This window comes from Mauremys mutica, chromosome 14, assembly GCF_020497125.1.
Source record: "Mauremys mutica isolate MM-2020 ecotype Southern chromosome 14, ASM2049712v1, whole genome shotgun sequence".
In the NCBI taxonomy this organism is placed as follows: domain Eukaryota; kingdom Metazoa; phylum Chordata; order Testudines; family Geoemydidae; genus Mauremys; species Mauremys mutica.
Window position 1 is genome coordinate 26,392,764 of NC_059085.1, and position 18,918 is coordinate 26,411,681.

At 38.1% G+C, this 18,918-nt stretch overlaps 1 protein-coding gene across 4 annotated transcripts in view; it reads left to right on the plus strand.

Moving 5' to 3' along the window:
* Positions 1-12,065, plus strand: part of ZNF507 (zinc finger protein 507) — a 40,662-nt gene extending 28,597 nt beyond the window's left edge. The window contains exons 5-7 of one of the 4 annotated variants that reach the window (XM_044987717.1): positions 1,315-1,419; positions 7,403-7,537; positions 7,695-12,065. In XM_044987717.1, coding sequence (XP_044843652.1) covers positions 1,315-1,419; positions 7,403-7,537; positions 7,695-8,061 — 607 coding nt within the window. In that variant the 3' untranslated portion in view covers positions 8,062-12,065. Of the gene's footprint in view, positions 1-1,314; positions 1,420-7,402; positions 7,666-7,694 lie in introns of those variants that run through there. The other 3 variants (XM_044987718.1, XM_044987719.1, XR_006573583.1) reach the window with 3 other exon arrangements.
* The last annotated feature ends 6,853 nt before the right edge of the window (positions 12,066-18,918 follow it).

Consider the following 18,918-nt stretch of genomic DNA (forward strand, 5'->3'; position numbering starts at 1 on the left):
AAATCAAGAGAAGCTACTCAGTCTTTAGAAGTTAGCTAACCCCTGTTCCCTTTTTCCCTGTGTTTGTGTTGTACGGTATGTCTAGGTGTTAGTCCTTGTTGTAATGCTCATTAATATTTTAAGTTACAAAACAAAAATCATGTAATTGGAATACTTATTTACTTGGTAACTGTCAAATCAGCAATAGTTAGGGCCAGATACTGAGGCATGTGTGTAAGTCCTATTGACTTGAACAGGAAATGAGCAGGCAAATTATACCTTGTGTTGTTGGCCAGATAAGTATTTTGTAATTGCATAGATAACATACTGGATTGTTTACTGGATGTCTTTGAAATAACCATGCAGGTAACATGACTTTCATGCCTTATGTAGCAATAAGTATTCTAGTTATAGGTTATTTAAAAAAAGTTATAAAATGAGTAAAGAGTGGTGTATATCTACAATATTTGAGCTGTAAGATCTTGTTTTTTAAGAAATAGCTAAATTCCTGAAAATTATATACAGATAGTATTTTAGTTGAGTTGAATGGCTTTAGTAAGAGATGCTCTAATCTGCTATCTATAGGAAGGTTGGTTGATTTTTACCTGCAGTATTTTGGTATTTATGTACATTGTGCAATGGCCATAGATCTAAGTTTGAGGTGTCTAGGATGTATTTGTTTTCACGGAGGGATATTTTGACTTTTAAATTAAACATTCAATAACAAAACTAATATGTAAGCAGTGTAATGTGTCAACTTTTTCTGGGGCCACCTAATTGCAGCCCTGTTGATCTCATCTCTAATTTCTATTTTTTTTTAAAAGAGATATCTAATGATCTGGAGCTTACGTTTTCTTAATAAGTGAAAGATAATATGTAAGTGACATGGGAAGGTGTGAGTGTCTTAACATAGGGAGTAAGGAGAATTTGTAGGCTTGAAGCATGAGATCCACTCATGAACATGACATACAATACCTGTAAAATGCAAGCTTTTGCCTTGATCTGACATAGCCTGGCACTTACCCTTGGGATAGACATGGTGTATCTGAGCCCCTTTTAGAGTTTGTGAAACTCATTGATTTCAGTGGAGTTTTCACAGGATGTAAATCTGGGTAGAAATTGGCCCTCATGAAAAATGACTATTACACTGAGATTTTTATGCTGAAAATCTACATGGTCTGATACACAGAAATAATAATAATAAATATCTAGACCTGAGTAAATTATTATTAGTCTAGCTCACAGTTTTTCAAAAATATCCTGTTGCTACCTCTTGGAGCTTTAATTTGTGTCAATCAGGGTGTTGGGATCACTCACTTGTTGTTGTTTCTTCAGATGTCGAGTATGTGACTTCGCCACAACAAATATGAATAGTTTGAAATGTCATATGAGGCGCCACCCACAGGAGCACCAGGCAGTGCAGCTAATGGAACAGTACAAGTATGTAACAGTTATGAGTTGGCAAAAGCTGTAGTAGTGTGATTTTGTTCCCTTATGAAACAAAGTGGAGTTCAGATTCATTGCTTTCTCTGTAATCTAAATAAAAAATAGCTTGGGTAGGTAGTCATGAATTATTTTTTCTGCCTGTCTTATTCTCTATTGCCAGTTGATTAACACTCGTACAAAAGCAAAAAGTATTGGAGCTAATTTGGTATTCTTAGTGTCTCCATGTGAGACGAAACGTGGAGTTGCATCATGTTATCCTAGAAAAGAACATGAGTTTCACTAGTCTCTTATGTTTGTGTATATTTGATAAATAAATGCCATTAGTAGTCTGTTTCCACATGCTACATACTGAGGAAAAGTTATTATAAATGAAATTCTAATACTTCAGCTTGGCTACCCGGTGCTAACTTGCAACAAGGAGTTGAAAACCTAGGACGAAAGCAAAAAATGCAAAGAAACTAAATAACTCATACTGCAAGATTGGGCAGGCAACCAGGGCCATTGGGATAAATCACATGCATACAAAAGTTGTGGTCTCAAGAAAAAAATCCAAAATTCTTCACAACTACAAAATGTAAACTAACCCTCCCCACTATGCTCCTTTCCAAAGTGCTTTCTAGTAGCACTAGACACCATACACTCTGCAGCTACACTCTGTAGGAAAGCATTCTGCAGTCACTTAATATTACTGAAAACTTCCACACCTCTGGCCTCTCAACGTCCCTGATGGTCCCCTTTGTCAAAGGCTGTGAGAAAATTTCCACAGTATGTCAATTTAGGACATTCTTGAACAGTGAGATTTAATCATTCAGCAGAGGTTAAGCCAGTACAGCAAATTAAACTAAATTCTGTATAGAGTTGCCAACCCTCCAGGATTAGCCTGGAGTCTCCAGGAACTAAAGATTAACCTTTAATTAAAGACTGTCATGTGATGAAGTCTCCAGGAATACATCCTTGCAACAAAGCCCAATGCTAACTCTGTCCACATATCTATTCAACTGACATCATCATAGGACCTAATCACATCAGCCATGCCATCAGGGGCTCGTTCACCTGCACATCTACCAATGTGATATATGCCATCATGTGCCTGCAATGCCGCTCTGCCATGTACATTGGCTAAACCGGACAGTCTCTACACAAAAGAATAAATGGACACAAATCTGACATCAGGAATCATAACATTCAAAAACAGTAGAACACTTCAGTCTCCCTGGTCACTCAAAAACAGACCTAAAAGTGGCAGTCTTGTAACAGAAAAGCTTAAAAAACCAACTCCAAGGAGAAACTGCTGAACTTGAATTAATATGCAAACTAGATACCATCAATTTAGGCTTGACTAGAGACTGGGAATGGCTGAGCCATTACACACATTGAATCTATTTCCCCATGTTAAGTATCCTCACACCTTCTTGTCAAACTGTCTGAATTGGATCATCTTGATTATCACTACAAAGGTTGTTTTTTTCCCTGCTAATTATTGCTCATCTTAATTAAGTAGCCTCTTAGAGTTGGTAGGGCAACTCCCACCTTTTCATGTTCTCTGTATGTGTATATATCTATCTATCTATATATCTCCTCACTATATGTTCCATTCTATGCATCTGATGAAGTGGGCTGTAGCCCACAAAAGCTTATGCTCAAATAAATTTGTTAGTCTCTAAGGTGCCACAAGTACTCCTGTTCTTTTTGCGGACACAGACTAACACGGCTGCTACTCTGAAATCTGTATGATGATTTGTTATAGAAATAAGGGAGCTGATCTCCATGTACTAGACACCACTGCAGAATGACCTAGGTTCCAGCAGCTATATCTTATATAGGACCACAAGATGAATGCACACTGCAAAAATTAAGTGCTCTTCCTCAATCTTCATTGTCTTTTGCTAAAAGTGTAACGTAAAAATGCATTCTGTAAAACATTGGCCAAGAACAGCAAACTCCTTTTACTTGTATTTCTTTCCTCCCATTATACTTTGTATATTTCCTATGGGATCATGTTGTGCAATATGCTCATATATTGACCTATGGATGACGAGTAGTATAGTGAGTGATCCTGGAAGTTGCTGAGCACCTTCAGCTTTGATTTGAAATTAGCACGTAGTAGCATTAACCCTATAGTTCTGTAATCCTGAAAGCAAAAATGTGTTGCTTAGTGACTGAGCTAGGAGTCTGCTCTTTAAACCATGAGTATTCAAAAATAAGTATTAAACTGTCACTTCAGTAAGTTTGTACTATCGAACCTGCACACTGAATAAGGCAAGGGTTCTGCAGTAAAGTGACCTTGTGTCACTAATGTGAGCATGTAATTAGAGACATAGGTAGGTGAGGTAATACCTTTTATTGGACAAACTTCTGTTTGGTGAAAGAGAAGCTTTCCAGCTACACAGAGCTCTTCTTCAGGTCTGGGAAAAGTACTCAGGCCTTGGCTACACTGGCGCTTTACAGCGCTGCAACTTTCTCACTCCGGGATGTGAAAAAACACACCCCTGAGCGCAGCAAGTTACAGCGCTGCAAAGCGCCAGTGTAAACAGTGCCGCAGCGTAAGCTAATCCCCACGGGGAGGTGGAGTACCTGCAGCGCTGGGCAGCGTTGGTGCCGTGACCACACTCGCACTTCAAAGTGCTGCTGCGGGAGCACTCCCGCGGCAGCGCTGTACAGCTGCAAGTGTAGCCATACCCTCAGTGTCACAGCTAAACACTGGGTGGAACAGATTATTTAGCATAAGTAGTTAACGCATATTGTAAAAGACCATTCAAGGTGAAGTGGCCCGTTAACCTTGAATGGTCTCTTACAATGTGTGTTAATACTTACGCTAAATAATCTGTTACCCCTTGTATTTTTAGCTTGACACTGAGGGTATGGCTACACTTGCAGCTGTACAGCGCTGGGAGTTAAACCTGTCTTCATACAGCTGAGTAGGGAAAGCGCTGCAGTCTGGCCACACTGACAGCTACCAGCGCACTGTCGTGGTCACATTTGCAGCATCTGCAGCGGCATTGGGAGCGGTGCATTATGGGCAGCTATCCCAGCGTTCAAGTGGCTGCAATGTGCTTTTCAAAAGGGGGGGTGGGATGGAGTGTGACAGGGAGCGTGGGGGAGAGCGAGAGTGGATTTTTGGAGCCGACACTCTGTCAGCAGCTGCCTTGCAAGTTCCAACCCCCTCCCCCACCCCTCTCTCACTCACTGAAAGCAAATAGCCCTCTGTTTTTTTCCTCACAGACCAGATAAGCAGCCTCCCCGAAACAGACACCCCCCCTCCCTCCTGCATGCCGCACTGCTTCTCTCCTCAAGCCCCCTCCTTTCCCCTCTCTTCAAGTAAACACTAGCTGTGGGCGTTCCAAAGGGAGCCCCCTGCCTGTTTGCTCATTCACAGCAAACAGTAGCTGTGTTTGTTTTGTTTTGATAAGCAGCTCCAGGAGCCCTGAGTTCACAACAAAACAAACAGAGGCATCACAACAAAACAAAGAGAGTTATCTTTACTTAAAAGGATTATGGGAAGGTTCCGGAGGTCAGTTACAGCTTAGTAAGATTATTCCCTGTTTACACTGGCACTCCAGCACTGCAGCAGCAGCAGCGCTATTCTCTTTATTCCTCTCGTCGAGGTGGAGTACATGCAGTGCTGTAGCCAGGGAGATACAGCGTTGTATGTGCCTTGCCAGTGTGGACGGGGAGTGAGTTACAGCGCTGTAAAGCCACCACCAGCGCTGTAACTCTCAAGTGTAGCCAAGGCCTGAGTACTTTTCCCAGACCTGAAGAAGAGCTCTGGGTAGCTGGAAAGCTTCTCTCTTTCACCAAACAGATGTTCGCCCAATAAAAGATATTACCTCACCCACCTTGTGTCTCTAATATCCTGGGATCAACATGGCTATAACAATGCTTCAAACAACATATAATTAAAGACTGTTGTAATGCATGTGCACATGGGGTGGAGTTGAGATTGGGTGAGCATCTTTACCTTTTGTTCCTGACTCAACTTTGCAAAATTAAACATTCTTTTAGCTATACTTTACTGATTTAAGAGGGAAGTTGGGATTTTAAAGATGTGCATTCGTTTTTATTTATTAAAATGGCAGGATTGTGATGTAGCAATCTGATTTGGCTAGTAAAGTTTTCATTCAGACAGACATCCATTGACTCTAATTTGAAAATCTCACTTGCCTGAGAAGGATTAAAATTAAACAAACAACCCTTCCCCCACCCCTGGGTAGAATTGTACATTTCCTGATATGTAATAGAGATAGTGATGCTAAAAAGCATGGCCTCATTATATGCCCAGTGGAGCAGGTCTTCCTTGCCACATGCATGTAGTGTACACTGTGTACTATATATCTTCATATAACCTTTCAAATTATGAGTTCTCCACAGTATTCTGTGGAGGAGCTGTAAGTAGAATTTTGCTTTTTTTGTTTTCTGGTTAGTGGAAATTGCAGCCATCGCAAGTTCAGACTGCTGCATTTGGGGCTTGATCCTGCTGCCAATAAAGTCAGTGGCACAACTCCCATTGACTTGTGTGGTGCAGTATCAGGGTTTCCAGATGTTATACTAATAGCAAATATTTTTTCCTCTGAAAATTAAAGCTTTTTGACAGGTGGCAGCCATTTTAACAAATCCATCATAATATAACATGAGATGACACTGGGATAGTTGAACAGGAAAAATTGACTGTTGTTGAAGGGTGATAGAATTGTGACTGAAGAAGATTCTTAGCCGTAGCTGACTTGAGGCTGGAATTCTAACAAAATGTGAAAATGCCAGTTTGTGATCGTAATAAAATTCAGCATACTATCTAGTTATTGATAACTGAGAGCTTCTCAAGTGCTAGAGGCACCTAGCCCTCAGCCCCTGTGCTTCACAACTTGCTAGTGATGGATGCCCCCATAATCACATATCATTTGTCTATTACGTATGTATAGTGTTGACAGATTTATATCTTAAAATTACTTTAACCATAAAACTTCTAAAATTCTCTACTTGTCATTTCATTTATGGAAAAGTCCCATTATATTTAATTGGGATTAAGCCAATATGTTTCTATATTACATGGAGTAGGATTCTATACAAATTTATCTAAAAACATACTTAGGATCTCATTCTATGAAACTTTCCCAAAGGTTTTTGAATCATCCAGTTGAATTCCATAATATATTATGGTTTTGTTAGACTTTTTCAAAGGGGTTTTCGGTAATCTTAATTTGTAATTAGTTTTGAGAAGGGAGGGGTAATGGGATAATGAAGAAGCGAGAAAAGGAAATATTGCAGTGTCATGTTTGTTACAAATTCCCATGTTTTCCTTCATTTACCAATCTTTGCTATTTATATACTTTTGTTCTTACAAAATATAATTAGGGATGGTATAAAAATGTCTGCTGTGCCAATTAAATATCAATTAGGAACACAAACTAAATTTAATGGAGAAAAAAATTATTGTACATGTACAGTAGCAAACTTTCAGAATTCACTCTTTCTGGCAATTTGTTTTGTGTTTTCTTTAAAATATCACAAGACAATAATCTACATTTATTATTTCACACTGAATTTCATTTCTAAAATGGAAGGTAAGTTGAAGTGATCAGAACTATTGCATTTTTGTAGTATTAAAATTGGTTGGTTTTTTTTAATGGCCAAATTGATAGTAGCGTTCTACATTTTTTGTTTTGATTTGCTTTAAATATTTTTTAGATACAAGATGTTCCATGCAATGTTTTATTCTGAAACACATTTACTTGGCCAGGGTATAAACTTAAAACAAGGAAGGGTTGACATGCTTTATTTATAGTGGCATTAAATTATTATGATATATTGGAATTGCTGCAACATGGAGAAATTTCTCTTTGACCAAACGTTAGGAGAGAAAGGAAATAACCGTAATTCTCGGCTGTATTATCTCATTTGGCCTGTTTTAGAAAATTTAGTTTTAAAAGTGAGTTATTTGACTTCACTTCAGATACCTTCTCTTATCCTCATTGTTTTTCAGATGTTCTCTTTGTGGATATGTATGCAGCCACCCTCCTTCCCTGAAGTCCCATATGTGGAAACATGCAAGTGACCAAAATTATAATTATGAACAAGTGAACAAGGCTATTAATGATGCAATTTCACAAAGCGGCAGGTGTGTGTATGTATGACACTTCCTTACAAACTAGAATCCTTAATCTAGACTTTTTGAAAGCACCCAACATTGACCCAAGATAAACAACAATCTGCAAATTTAAACAAAAAAAATTACTATGACTTTTTAAAAAAAAACCACTTTGTTTATTTTTTAGGTTTCAAGGGCAGCTACCTGGAAAGACTCTATTAGAAAGCACTGATGAAAGTTTAGTACCTGTTCTAGAGAGTTCAGAGAACTTGGTGTCATTTTCAGAGTCCATTAATCAGACTACTAATGAAATTTCAGGTTCTAATGAAAATCAGAAACTTAATCCAACAATTAATACCTCATGCAATTTGGAAAAGAACTCCAGTCAGCCTCACCTTGGCACAGAATATTGTGTTCTACTCTTCTGCTGTTGTATTTGTGGGTTTGAGTCCACCAACAAAGAAAATCTGTTGGATCATATGAAAGAACATGAAGGTGAAATCATAAACATCATTCTAAATAAGGACCACAATGCAACTCAGAACTCCAACTAGATCAAACTATCAGCTAAAAAGAAGAGGCTTTCCTAAAATGGGTTTTTTCTATCTTTGCTAATGTTGCCTGAGATACTTGCTCAAGAGAGGAAACGCAAGTAAAATGTACTGATTTCCCAAGCTGAGTCTTTGTTGCAATTACAGACATAATTTAATTAGCTAAAACCATTAAATACTCCATTTTGGGGAAACTGTGGAATGATCCATCTGACCCTTTATCCTTCCCTGTAATGCCAAGAGTTTGGATTTCTCAATGCCTAGTGTTAATCCAAAGTGTATTAGCACAATAAGAAATTCAAACTCAGCAGCTAAACAAGGTATTAGCTCAATTCAAAAGGCTTTTTTTTTTGGTGCCTTGAAAGTATTTAGTTAAGCGTGTCAAACTCATTTCAGGCAAATATTGTTTTTCCTTCAATGCAAAGGACATTGGGCCAGATACGGGTTATGAATTACTGTTCGATTCTAAGGGGTAGATGGTGAGAGGGGTGCTCCTGATTTATTTTTAAGGCTTTACTCTTCCCAGCTTAACAATTGTTTTCTGAATAAACAGTACTGGATGGTATTCCTTCTGTCACTAATAGAAAGGGCCGATTCAAGGCAGCAGAAGCTGAGTGGCCTGAAGGCAGTAGGTATCTTTCCAATTATTTGGCTAGATCCCAAGTAAATACAAGATCTTATTTTAGACATTTAAATTCATATGTAAACATGACCCATTTGTTTAATGTCTTTCTTTAAAATATTCAGCCAAACTTCTAAAAGCAAGTGGATCATGATATAAATTGGCATTTTAACTAGTGACTTTTTCATGTCAGTACATAATGAGTGCCATAATCTTGGGGTGGGAACAGGCAATCACCAGAAATGTAATTGACAAAGGGCCAGATTTTTCAAGGTACTTAGGCCCTAAAGATGTAGATAGGCGCCTAGTGGGATTTTCAAAAGCGCTCGGTGCATAGCCACTTTTGAAAATTGCACTAGGTGCCTTCTACATCTTTAAGTGTCTAAGTACCTAGAAAAGTCTGGCTCTAACACTGTCTGTTGAAATAATTACTCAAAAGGTATGCTAATCTTTTCTCATAAAATGCTTCAAATTTCACAATAAGAGAATTCAGCAAAAATAATTTCTAAGTAAAAATTGACCTGCTTTGTGGAAACAACCTTTCCTCCGTTGCACCAAAATAGAAAGGAACAGGATCTATGATGGTTAGTTGAGTAAACATTACTGATGCATGTGATAAGGATTCACAAAGGGAACTCGATAATTGCTGTGTTTTATTTTTAAAGCAACCCTTAGAAATGTCTCCCTTTTTAAAACCATTTTGCTTCTAAAATTATAATGCTGATCTTTCATGTAGTTTAAATGACCTACATCAGTTTATATATGGATGGGAATTTCAGTATGCAGGCTAATTGCCAGGGAATTCTGCCAAAATCACTTGTAAAGTTGGCCCCTAAAATTGTGTTTTAGTATATGCTTGCTACAAAAAAAAGTGTAACATTTGAAAAGGAGCCCTTTAGCAGTCAGGCTAAAACATTCTGGTGACGTTTGAAACATTCAATTCTGGTTTAAAGGTAGCTTCAAAACTGTAATTGCACTGAAGCATGCCCAGTTGTTGGCATCTCAGTTCAGTTATGCCTGGGTTAGTTGCTCATTTGTTAAAAATGGTTAGTACACTATTGTTTTAAAGAGTGATGCATAACGTTTTTTGTATTTATTACCTATTTATACATTTTTTAGCAGAAATAAGCTACAACTATATAAATCTGAAAAGCTGGTGTATGAGTAGTGTACAGTCTTCATGGTGCTATTTCTGTGTTAATTTTCTACGTTCTCCTGTGGACAGTGAAGCTGGTCAAACAGGAAACAAAAAGAGGATAGCTTTTTGTATACAACTTTAATTTTAAGAAGCAACCCAGGGTATAAAGGCTGGATAAAGGGCAGAGTTGTATTTCAAGCTGTACTGGTGATCTTTTAAAGTGGGTTTGTTTTTAAACATTTTGAACTTTTTCTATATTTAAGTAGTCCTATTAATTTGGTTATAAATTAGGTTAGATGTACAAAAGTTATTTTAAAAATTGGTAAAGATCTATCATCATACAGCCCATTACATGAATAGGTTTGACCTATCCATGAACTAAACATAGTACATTTCACATATTTTAAATAAAAATGTAAAGTAACTTCTGTATGTTTAACATTTTTTACTAAAAATAGAATATACAAGAGCCAATCAGAAGGGAATTTTTCATATTCATACAGGCTAATTTGACACTTTGAAAACATGATTATAATGAACAATTTCAATCAGAGGTGGAAAATATTTAATTAGGGTACTGGTGTTGACTTAGTGACCAGTATTGAGACCAATATTGTATCCTTCATGTAGAATTCTGTTTAAAAAACAGAAAATTATTGGGAACATTTTTAATATCTGAGATCATAGAGCACATTCTGACATTCCAGATCCTGTATTTACAGATCCCGTTTATTGCAGTCATTTGAAAATCTGGTAAATATAAAAATATCAGAGAGGCCACAGTAATTCGATGAGTTTAAAATAGGAATTTAAAATTCAAAAACTACAGTGTGCCTTGACCTGAACTTAATTTCTTCCCATAATGGATCATGCATTTTAAAGTTGTTACACTAATGTAATATGTGAAGAACTTGGAGGCATGAGCTAGAAGAAAGATGGCAGGGAGCCCAAATTTACAAAGTCGAACTTTTTAGTCATGTTTTTTCTGGGTGCAGTGTTACAATATAATGCACCAAGACCCATTGTAATATATTAGAACTACAAACCAAGGTATAGCTATTTACAGCGTGTTCTTTACCATCTCATTGTTTCTAAGAGTAATCTTTGGTTAACCATGTGTTGTTCTAAAGCAGTAGAAGGGGGTGGGAGGGCCTTCTAAAAATTGACTAGGATAAATACTACAACTGCCAAGAAATAATTACTTGCTAGCCTGCAGAAAATAAACAATCTTCATAGAGAAAAATTCCTTATTGATTGTCCCCATGCTGCCATCGATTCACATTCAAAATTCCCCCTTGACTTTAACAGAAACTATGAATGTGGAATGATGATCAGAATCAGTTCCTGAAAGCAAGTATTCTGATCATGATACCTGCTTTGGAAAGTGTTGCGTTGATTAGTTTGTTTGCATGTTTTGGGTTTGTTTTAACAGCGCTTTTCAGGGTTACACCATTTCAATCTTCCCATTCCTTTGAGAATTTACAAATATTTTGAGATGCTACTGGCACACACAACTAGCAAATTATCATACTTGCAGTGCTATTGGTTTTTCTTTCAACTCTGCTCTAAGCAGATTTTATTCAGTGATATGGACTATAACTTAAAGCCTTTGTTCTAGATACCTACAATTCTGTTATGGAGGAAATTCCCATTTTCTACTCATGAAATAGCTGGGGATCTATAATCTTCCATTGTAGCTTTCTACTTTGTACGTGGCCTAGAAAGAGAGAGTGGGATTCAGCCAGAGTTACTGTATTCTCCTGTCCCAAGCACTTATTTAATCATTAAAATAAAATAAAAAAATTGTACAGTGGGTGCTCAAAAGTATTGATGAATAGAATATATTTAATAGAAATTTACATTTGCGTTTGATATTCATGGACATGAGTACATGTATTTTTTTAAGAAAAGGTATTGTAACACTATGGCACTGCTTTTTATAGCCAAAGTTTAAAAAAAATTTAGAAAACTGACATAAAGACTGCAGTTACTTTTGACACTGTATCTTATTGAAATAGGATGAATTGCATTTTATAAAACTATCCAGCACATTAAGCTGCATGCCTTAAGCTCTCTGTAGGATTGTGTTCCTGATAGAACAGATAGTCTGTTTGGAACTATGAAGCAAGTCTGTAGTACTACTTTAACTACCTTCTGAAATACTGTACGTTAGAATAATTTATTTTGCTTTACAGGAGTTTGTCATGTATTGACTTTAATATTGTATTTTGGTAATAAACTTTTTTGTTAAACACTTCTTAGTGTTCTGCTTTTATTTGTACAGAATGAGACAAATATTTAACAGGGGGGAGTAAATACTGAGCCAATGCTTGGTAAGGTGGAAGAAAACTACACCTTTTGAAATGGGTGTGCAAATCCAATCTGAGCACCCAGGCAGAGATCATGATGCTTTATATAAGCAGAATGCCTCTCTTATGTAGGGGCACAACGCCCTTGCTAATCTATTCCAGTACTTTAACTATCCTTATAGTTATCTTAGATAGTAGGAAAAACTTCATCTCCTTTGTAGCAAATTCCTGTCCTGCCTTCAGGGGACATGGAGAACAAAATAGCATGATTATCTTCCCTTTACAAAGTACATACATTTTATGTAGATCAGTTTCTTGAAAATAATTATTCTTCCTTATTTATCCATATTCTGTATATACCTTTACTTTTTTCTCCATTGATGTGAATAAAATTACTTCTCTTCTGTACAGATTAACTCCTGCTGACTCCTATCATGGTATTGTAGCTCTTACGATATTTAGTGCTAAGAACAAAGTGATCTAATGCTACATTCTGTAGAGTCCATAATTCCTCAGTTCCCATACTTTACAGTCCCTAACTCTGGCATTCACTCATCCACTGATGTGCCACCCACACTGCTGCTTCTAACGGCAGGTCTTGTTGCTCTTTAAGGGCACTGTGTTAAGTCTCTTTGGGCTTCTTGTGAAAGATTGGGTGGTTTGGGTTTATTCTGAGATCTTATCCTGTATGTGAGTGAAACACACACACTTATATACATGGACCCCAAAATGTGCAAAGTGGGTGCACTTTGTAAATGAAAATTATACTCAGTTGCGCAAAGGGTTAAGAGATCAAAACTATGTGTAAAAATTTAACATTGACAGCTGTATTTTTAATAATGTATCTTTAGAATCCTCAAGCTATAATTAGAATATACTATAGTCTTTTCATGACCCAGTTCTGAATTCTAATTTTAGAAATACTTAAACTAAGTATTTAAGTATAAACATGGTTATAGCTTTCACATGAAACAATATGCAAGATTGATATAGATCTCAAACAAGCTACATGAGGTATCTTATTTGCAAAAGGACTAGAAGACTAAGTCAAGACAATTGGTTTCTTGTCATAAAAATACAATATATCCAATTACACAGTGATACAATCTTTCATTTTAAAGCACTGCCACATGATTAACTTTAATGTGATTAGACAAGGTTATCTAAGATCCCCAGTGGACCATAAGAGGTCCTAGAACAAGTCATGGTTAAAACTTATTCCACTCAGTATTTCCTTTATTTTATAGAATAAAAGTGACAGTCCTCAGTTCAAATTCTATCACCAACCCAACAAGACTAACAAACAGCAGACAAAGGAAGTTTTGTCAGCACTGTGTAGGTGATTTAAGTGAATTCCTTTCTGGAAAATGGATAATATACCATCTTGGGTTATGATTATCTCATACTGCATATGCTAAACTGGGATGGGACCTAGTCAGTATTTAGTTTGAAGAATTCCAGTAGAACCCAGAATGCTCCAGAAAGCTGTGTTGGCAACTCCAAGTGATTCTTCTCTCATAGTAATATTGAACCAATATAGTTGCCTAATGCTAGGAGAGGCAGTAGTTGATATCTATCCAATGAGATCTAAAAGTGAGGTCCTGATTACTTGTACTCATTAAAGCTTCTGTGGCATTTTACACAAACCATGATACCTAGGTTCAGTTTCCAATGTGGGTATCTAATTGAGCTAGCAAAATTGATTTGTAAATATCTTCATGAATAAAAGCTCTAAATTCCTTCATCTGTAATTCACAAGGTCATGCTGTTCAAGAGTATTTGGACAACTGAGAAGAATTCATGAATTCCCAGAGTATCAACAACTTTAACATGAATTAATTCACCAGAAAATTCAAATCAGAAGGTAATTATAAATCCCCCGACAAAGATAGTCTCTGCATCTGTGTTTGTACAGAACCTAATATGAGGTCCAGATTGGAGTCTTAGGATGCTACTGTAACAAATGATTAATAACTTGTTTTTTGTTTTTCTACTGTTTCAAAAGTTTATCATCCAGGCAGGTATCAGCAACAATGCCATACAATGTACATGTCCCTGCATATAAAAATAGTAACCAGTCAACAGATCAACCTCCAGGTTGAACATTTTGTTCAAACTACAGTATTTGGCAAATGTTAGTTTAAAAAAAAAGTCAGGATCAGTTCATGAATGATGTCCCTGTCTACAACGGGCTAGCTGGAGTCACCATATGGTTGATTACTGCCTTCTGCTGGCTGCCCTGTTAAAAGATTACAGATCTGAGATCTTAAATTTCTCAAAGTGCAGGGAAAGACAGAGGGACAGTCGTCAAAAGCACTTATCACCTATGAACAAGATGTTGCCTAACATCTTGTCCACATGAGAAAATTATACTGATTTAAGTAATGTCCATACAAAAGAGCTGCAGCAATTTAGTTAGTTCAATTTCTAAATCGATTTAGTTAAATTGGTACAAATTTTCCTGTAGAGAAGGCTTTAGACAAGAGTGACATTATTTCCATTTTTATAAGACATTGTGTAGTGTTATAAATTTACTTTAAATTAGGTTATTTTTCCAATGTTAAAGTCTGGTGACCTTTTCTTTGAACACCTCTAGTGCACCCATTCTTTGGAGCAGGGACATGAAATTTGGCAGAAGGTGGTCTTTGTGTCAGGCATGTGCCTTTTGCCATCCCCTTGAAAATCTGCACAAATTTGGCCTTTGGAAAAAAAAATTAGTTTGAACATGCTAAGTAGAGACTTGAGTATAATCATTAAAATCTCTGCACAGAGCATGTTTGAGCTGCTTATACCTTCTAGAGCTGACCAGACCATATGCCATTCCCCACAGACACAGCCCGTTCCAGGGGTGAGCACACGGGATGATCGCCCTGGGCACCAACCCCCATGAATTACTGTGCTCCTGAGCTCTTTAAGTATTTTTTGTGCTGTACTCCGATTGGCCAGCTGAGTTTTTGTTTTGTTTGGCTGCTCATAGGGTGCAGCCCTGAAAATATTTTCCCCTCTGGCCAGCAAAAGGCTAATGCCACTCCTGCTCACAGGGCAACTGAGTGTGCTCCATCTCAGAGCTATGGGAGCAAAACAGGCCTTACCAGGCAATGGCTACTCTGGTGCCTATTAGGTATCGGGATAGCCGTGTTAGTCTGTATCCACAAAAACAACAAGGATTCCAGTGGCACCTCAGATTTATTTGGGTACAAGCTTTTGTGGATACATCTGAAGAAGTGAGGTTTTTTACCCACAAAAGCTTATGCCCAAATAAATCTGTTAGTCTTTAAGGTGCCACCGGACTCCTTGTTGTTTCTGGGCCTATGTGGGACTGGTCACTGGAATTCTCAATGATTCCCCCTGTTGCCATGCAGTCAGCCTGGAGGAGAAAGCTAGCTGACAAATCCAGAGGGGACAAAAAGCAGATACGAGGCAGCACAGTAGAAGATTAGGACAAGAAATCTGGTAAGACAGCTGAGTGTGGAACAGAAAGACTGGCTGGGTAAGGAGACTGGGTCATGATGGGTCATTTGGTGGTGGGCACAAAACTGGGTTACTGGGTAACAAAATGGCACATGAAATTCAATGTTGATAAATGCAAAGAAATGCACATTGGAAAACATAATTGCAACTATACATATAAAATGATGAGGTCTAAATTAGCTGTTACCACTTAAGAAAGATCTTGGAGTCATTGTCGATAGTTCACTCGAAACATCCACTCAGTGTGCAACGGCAGTCAAAAAAGCAAACAATGTTGGGAATCATTAAGAAACCGAAAGATAATAAGACCGAAAATATTTCATTGCCTGTATAAAAATCCATGGTACTCCCGCATCTTAAATACTGATATATTGGAATTGGGAAAGGTTCAGAAAAGGGCAACAAAAATTATTAGGGGTATGCAATGGCTTCCACATGAGGAGTGATTAATAAGACTGGGACTTTTCAGCTTGGAAAAGAGACAACTAAGAGAGGATATGATAGAGTTCTATAAAATCATGACTGGTATCAAGAAAGTAAATAAGGAAGTGTTATTTACCCAAGAAGTAGGGGTCACAAAATGAAATTAATAGGCAGCAGGTTTAAAAACAAACAAAAGAAAGTATTTTTCCACACAACGCACAGTCAACCTATGGAACTCCTTGCCAGAGGATGTTGTGAAGGCCAAGACTATAACAGGGTTCAAAAAAAAAAAAAAACCTAGATACATTCATGGAGGATGGGTCCATCAATGGTTATTAGCCAGGATGGACAGGGATGGTGTCCCTAGCCTCTGTTTGCCAGAAGCTGGGAATGGGCAACAGGGGATGGATCACTTGTGATTACCTGTTTTGTTCATTCCCTCTGGGGCACCTGACATTGGCCACTGTCGGAAGACAGGATACTGGTCTAGATGGACCTTTGGTCTGACCAAGTATGGCCATTCTTACGGGCTGGAGAGCAAGCCCACCTGACACTCACCCATGGCTCCAGTCTCATGGGGGTTGCAACATCATTCGCGTTTGGCCCAACCACTCTTTCATCACAAAGGAGAGGTGGCCAGGCCAAATATGAGTGAGTGGTGTTATGACAAGGCACACAGTATTTCAATGCCATGCAACCCTGTGCACCATGTTGCAATGCCCAGATGAGGAAGACGGGCTGAGCTACCACTTCTAGGTGTGGGATGGGCTTACACTATAGCCCCCAGTGAAAAAATTGTGTTGTGCATCTCCTTTTGTCAATTGCATAATATGTTTGAGAAAGCACCATGCATACACCTAAAGACTACCAGGGAGGGTGATTCCCCTCCAATCCCCTGCTCCCTCTTAGTTCCACCACTGCCAGGATGCCAGTCTGACTCCCCCCAAAAACACAGTCTGGCACAACTTAAGCCCTGCCTCCAGAAGGTGAAATGGAACTCAAGATTCCCAAGTTGCGCCGTTCCTCTTCTGTTAGTAAATAACTCTGAAATCCACTGACAAAGCATGTGCCTCATCTCCCTGTTGTGCTTGTTCTACGCAAAAGACAAAACATATTTCTGTTAAGCTAACAGTTACTCTGTTCGTTTAGGTGCCAGAAGTCTGTTTGGTGGATTTAGAGGTTCCAGTCCCCTGAGGAACCATTTGGGCATAAGTAGGATGTCACATGATGGGATTTGTTTTTTCAGTTTGCCTTTTTAAAAACCTAGCAAGTTATCACCTCCCCTTGAAAACAAACACTGTAAAAGCTCATAATAAAGGCTGCAAAGTCAAGCACATAAAAGTTAGGAAATATCAGAATTAAGGCTGCCCTTGCAACTTTAATTTACCCTCTTGTACATATGCATTATGATACAGTCTTTAATGACATGATCATATGCTATTTTTTCCACGGGACCCCTGCCTTGTTTGGAGCCCAGAATGGACTTGCTCTGGTGATGAATCAGAGTTGTGTAGTAAAGGAGGATGTTGTCCGTAGGACTCCGGCCTCATTTGTTGCAGATGTTAGAAATATGCAGGAAGAAAAATTATGTTCTCCAGATTAAGGCAGTTGATTGCTGCCTTGGATTCTCTCCCTCTTCACCATTGAGTTCCTAGGATTCTAGGCACGTGACTTAAACCAAAACTTTCCAAAGGTGATTACTAACTATGTGTTCCTTATTTTCCAGGTGCCCAAATGGAGACCTGGTGTCTGCATTGCAGAAGTGATGAGCACTCTCAGCTGCAAATGAAGTCAGTGAGAGCTTTGCTTGAACATATGAAGTACTATAGAATGCTAAGCATGCTGAAAAATCAGGTCCTTATCTCAAATTGGCCACTCAAAATTAGTGGAAACTTTGACCCTCAACTTCTCTGTGCCACATTTCCCCACCTGTAAAATGGGGATATCATCACCCCTCCAGCTCCTACCAGTGATGAGAAGATGCATTCATTAATGTTTGTGAAGTATTCTGATGTTATGATGAGAGCCCATAAAAACACCCATGGAGAAATTAATAATTTTGGCTCTGTGGCAGGGTTTCAATCATGTACAGTAAATAAAGCCTAGGGTCACGTTTAACAATGAGGATAAAATACAATATTTAATAGCTGCTCATTAAGGAAGCCCCATTAATCCTGTGCACTGAATGAGGAAGAAATAGTGATCATGTAAATAAAGAACATTTCAGAATCTTAAATGTATGCTTAAAATACCGTACTGAGCCAGGGCCATAGATAGGCAAAAGTGCACGTACACATGCTACTCATTTTCACTGTCAAACTTAGTTTAGGTTCAAATCCTAGGTTTTGTTTTTTTTCCAATAAAGCATTCAATAATCATGAGTCAGGGTCCCAAGATTGGCTTAGAAATCATGAGATTCTAAAAAACAAATTGGAACAATACATGAGAACCAGAAAGTGAAATCAACTAGAAAATTACTACCAAGAAATATTAAACTGACCAGTTTAATTCCATTCCCTATATTGAGTGCAATACACATACTGAAATACAAAAAGTAAACAAAAATCATACATCTTACATTAGAATTTTAAAGGCTTGCAGCTTTGAAAATTTAGGTATTAATATCCACTCCCTCCGAGCAAAGCAGAAAGGACAGCATCTCTGATTCTCCTCTGTCCCTGCAGTATTCCAGCCTAAGAAGAGACCGGGGGAGGGGTGTGAAGAACTGCTGAAGCTGCCCTCCAACCTGGACAGGGAAGAGGAGACCCAGCTGCAACCTCTCTAGGACTAGGAGAAGGGGATGAAGAATCTCAGGAAGAACAGAAACGAAGCTGGAGCGGGGGGAGGGGAGGAAACTGAACTGATGGGGATGCTGAACTAATGGAGGAAGAGTCAGA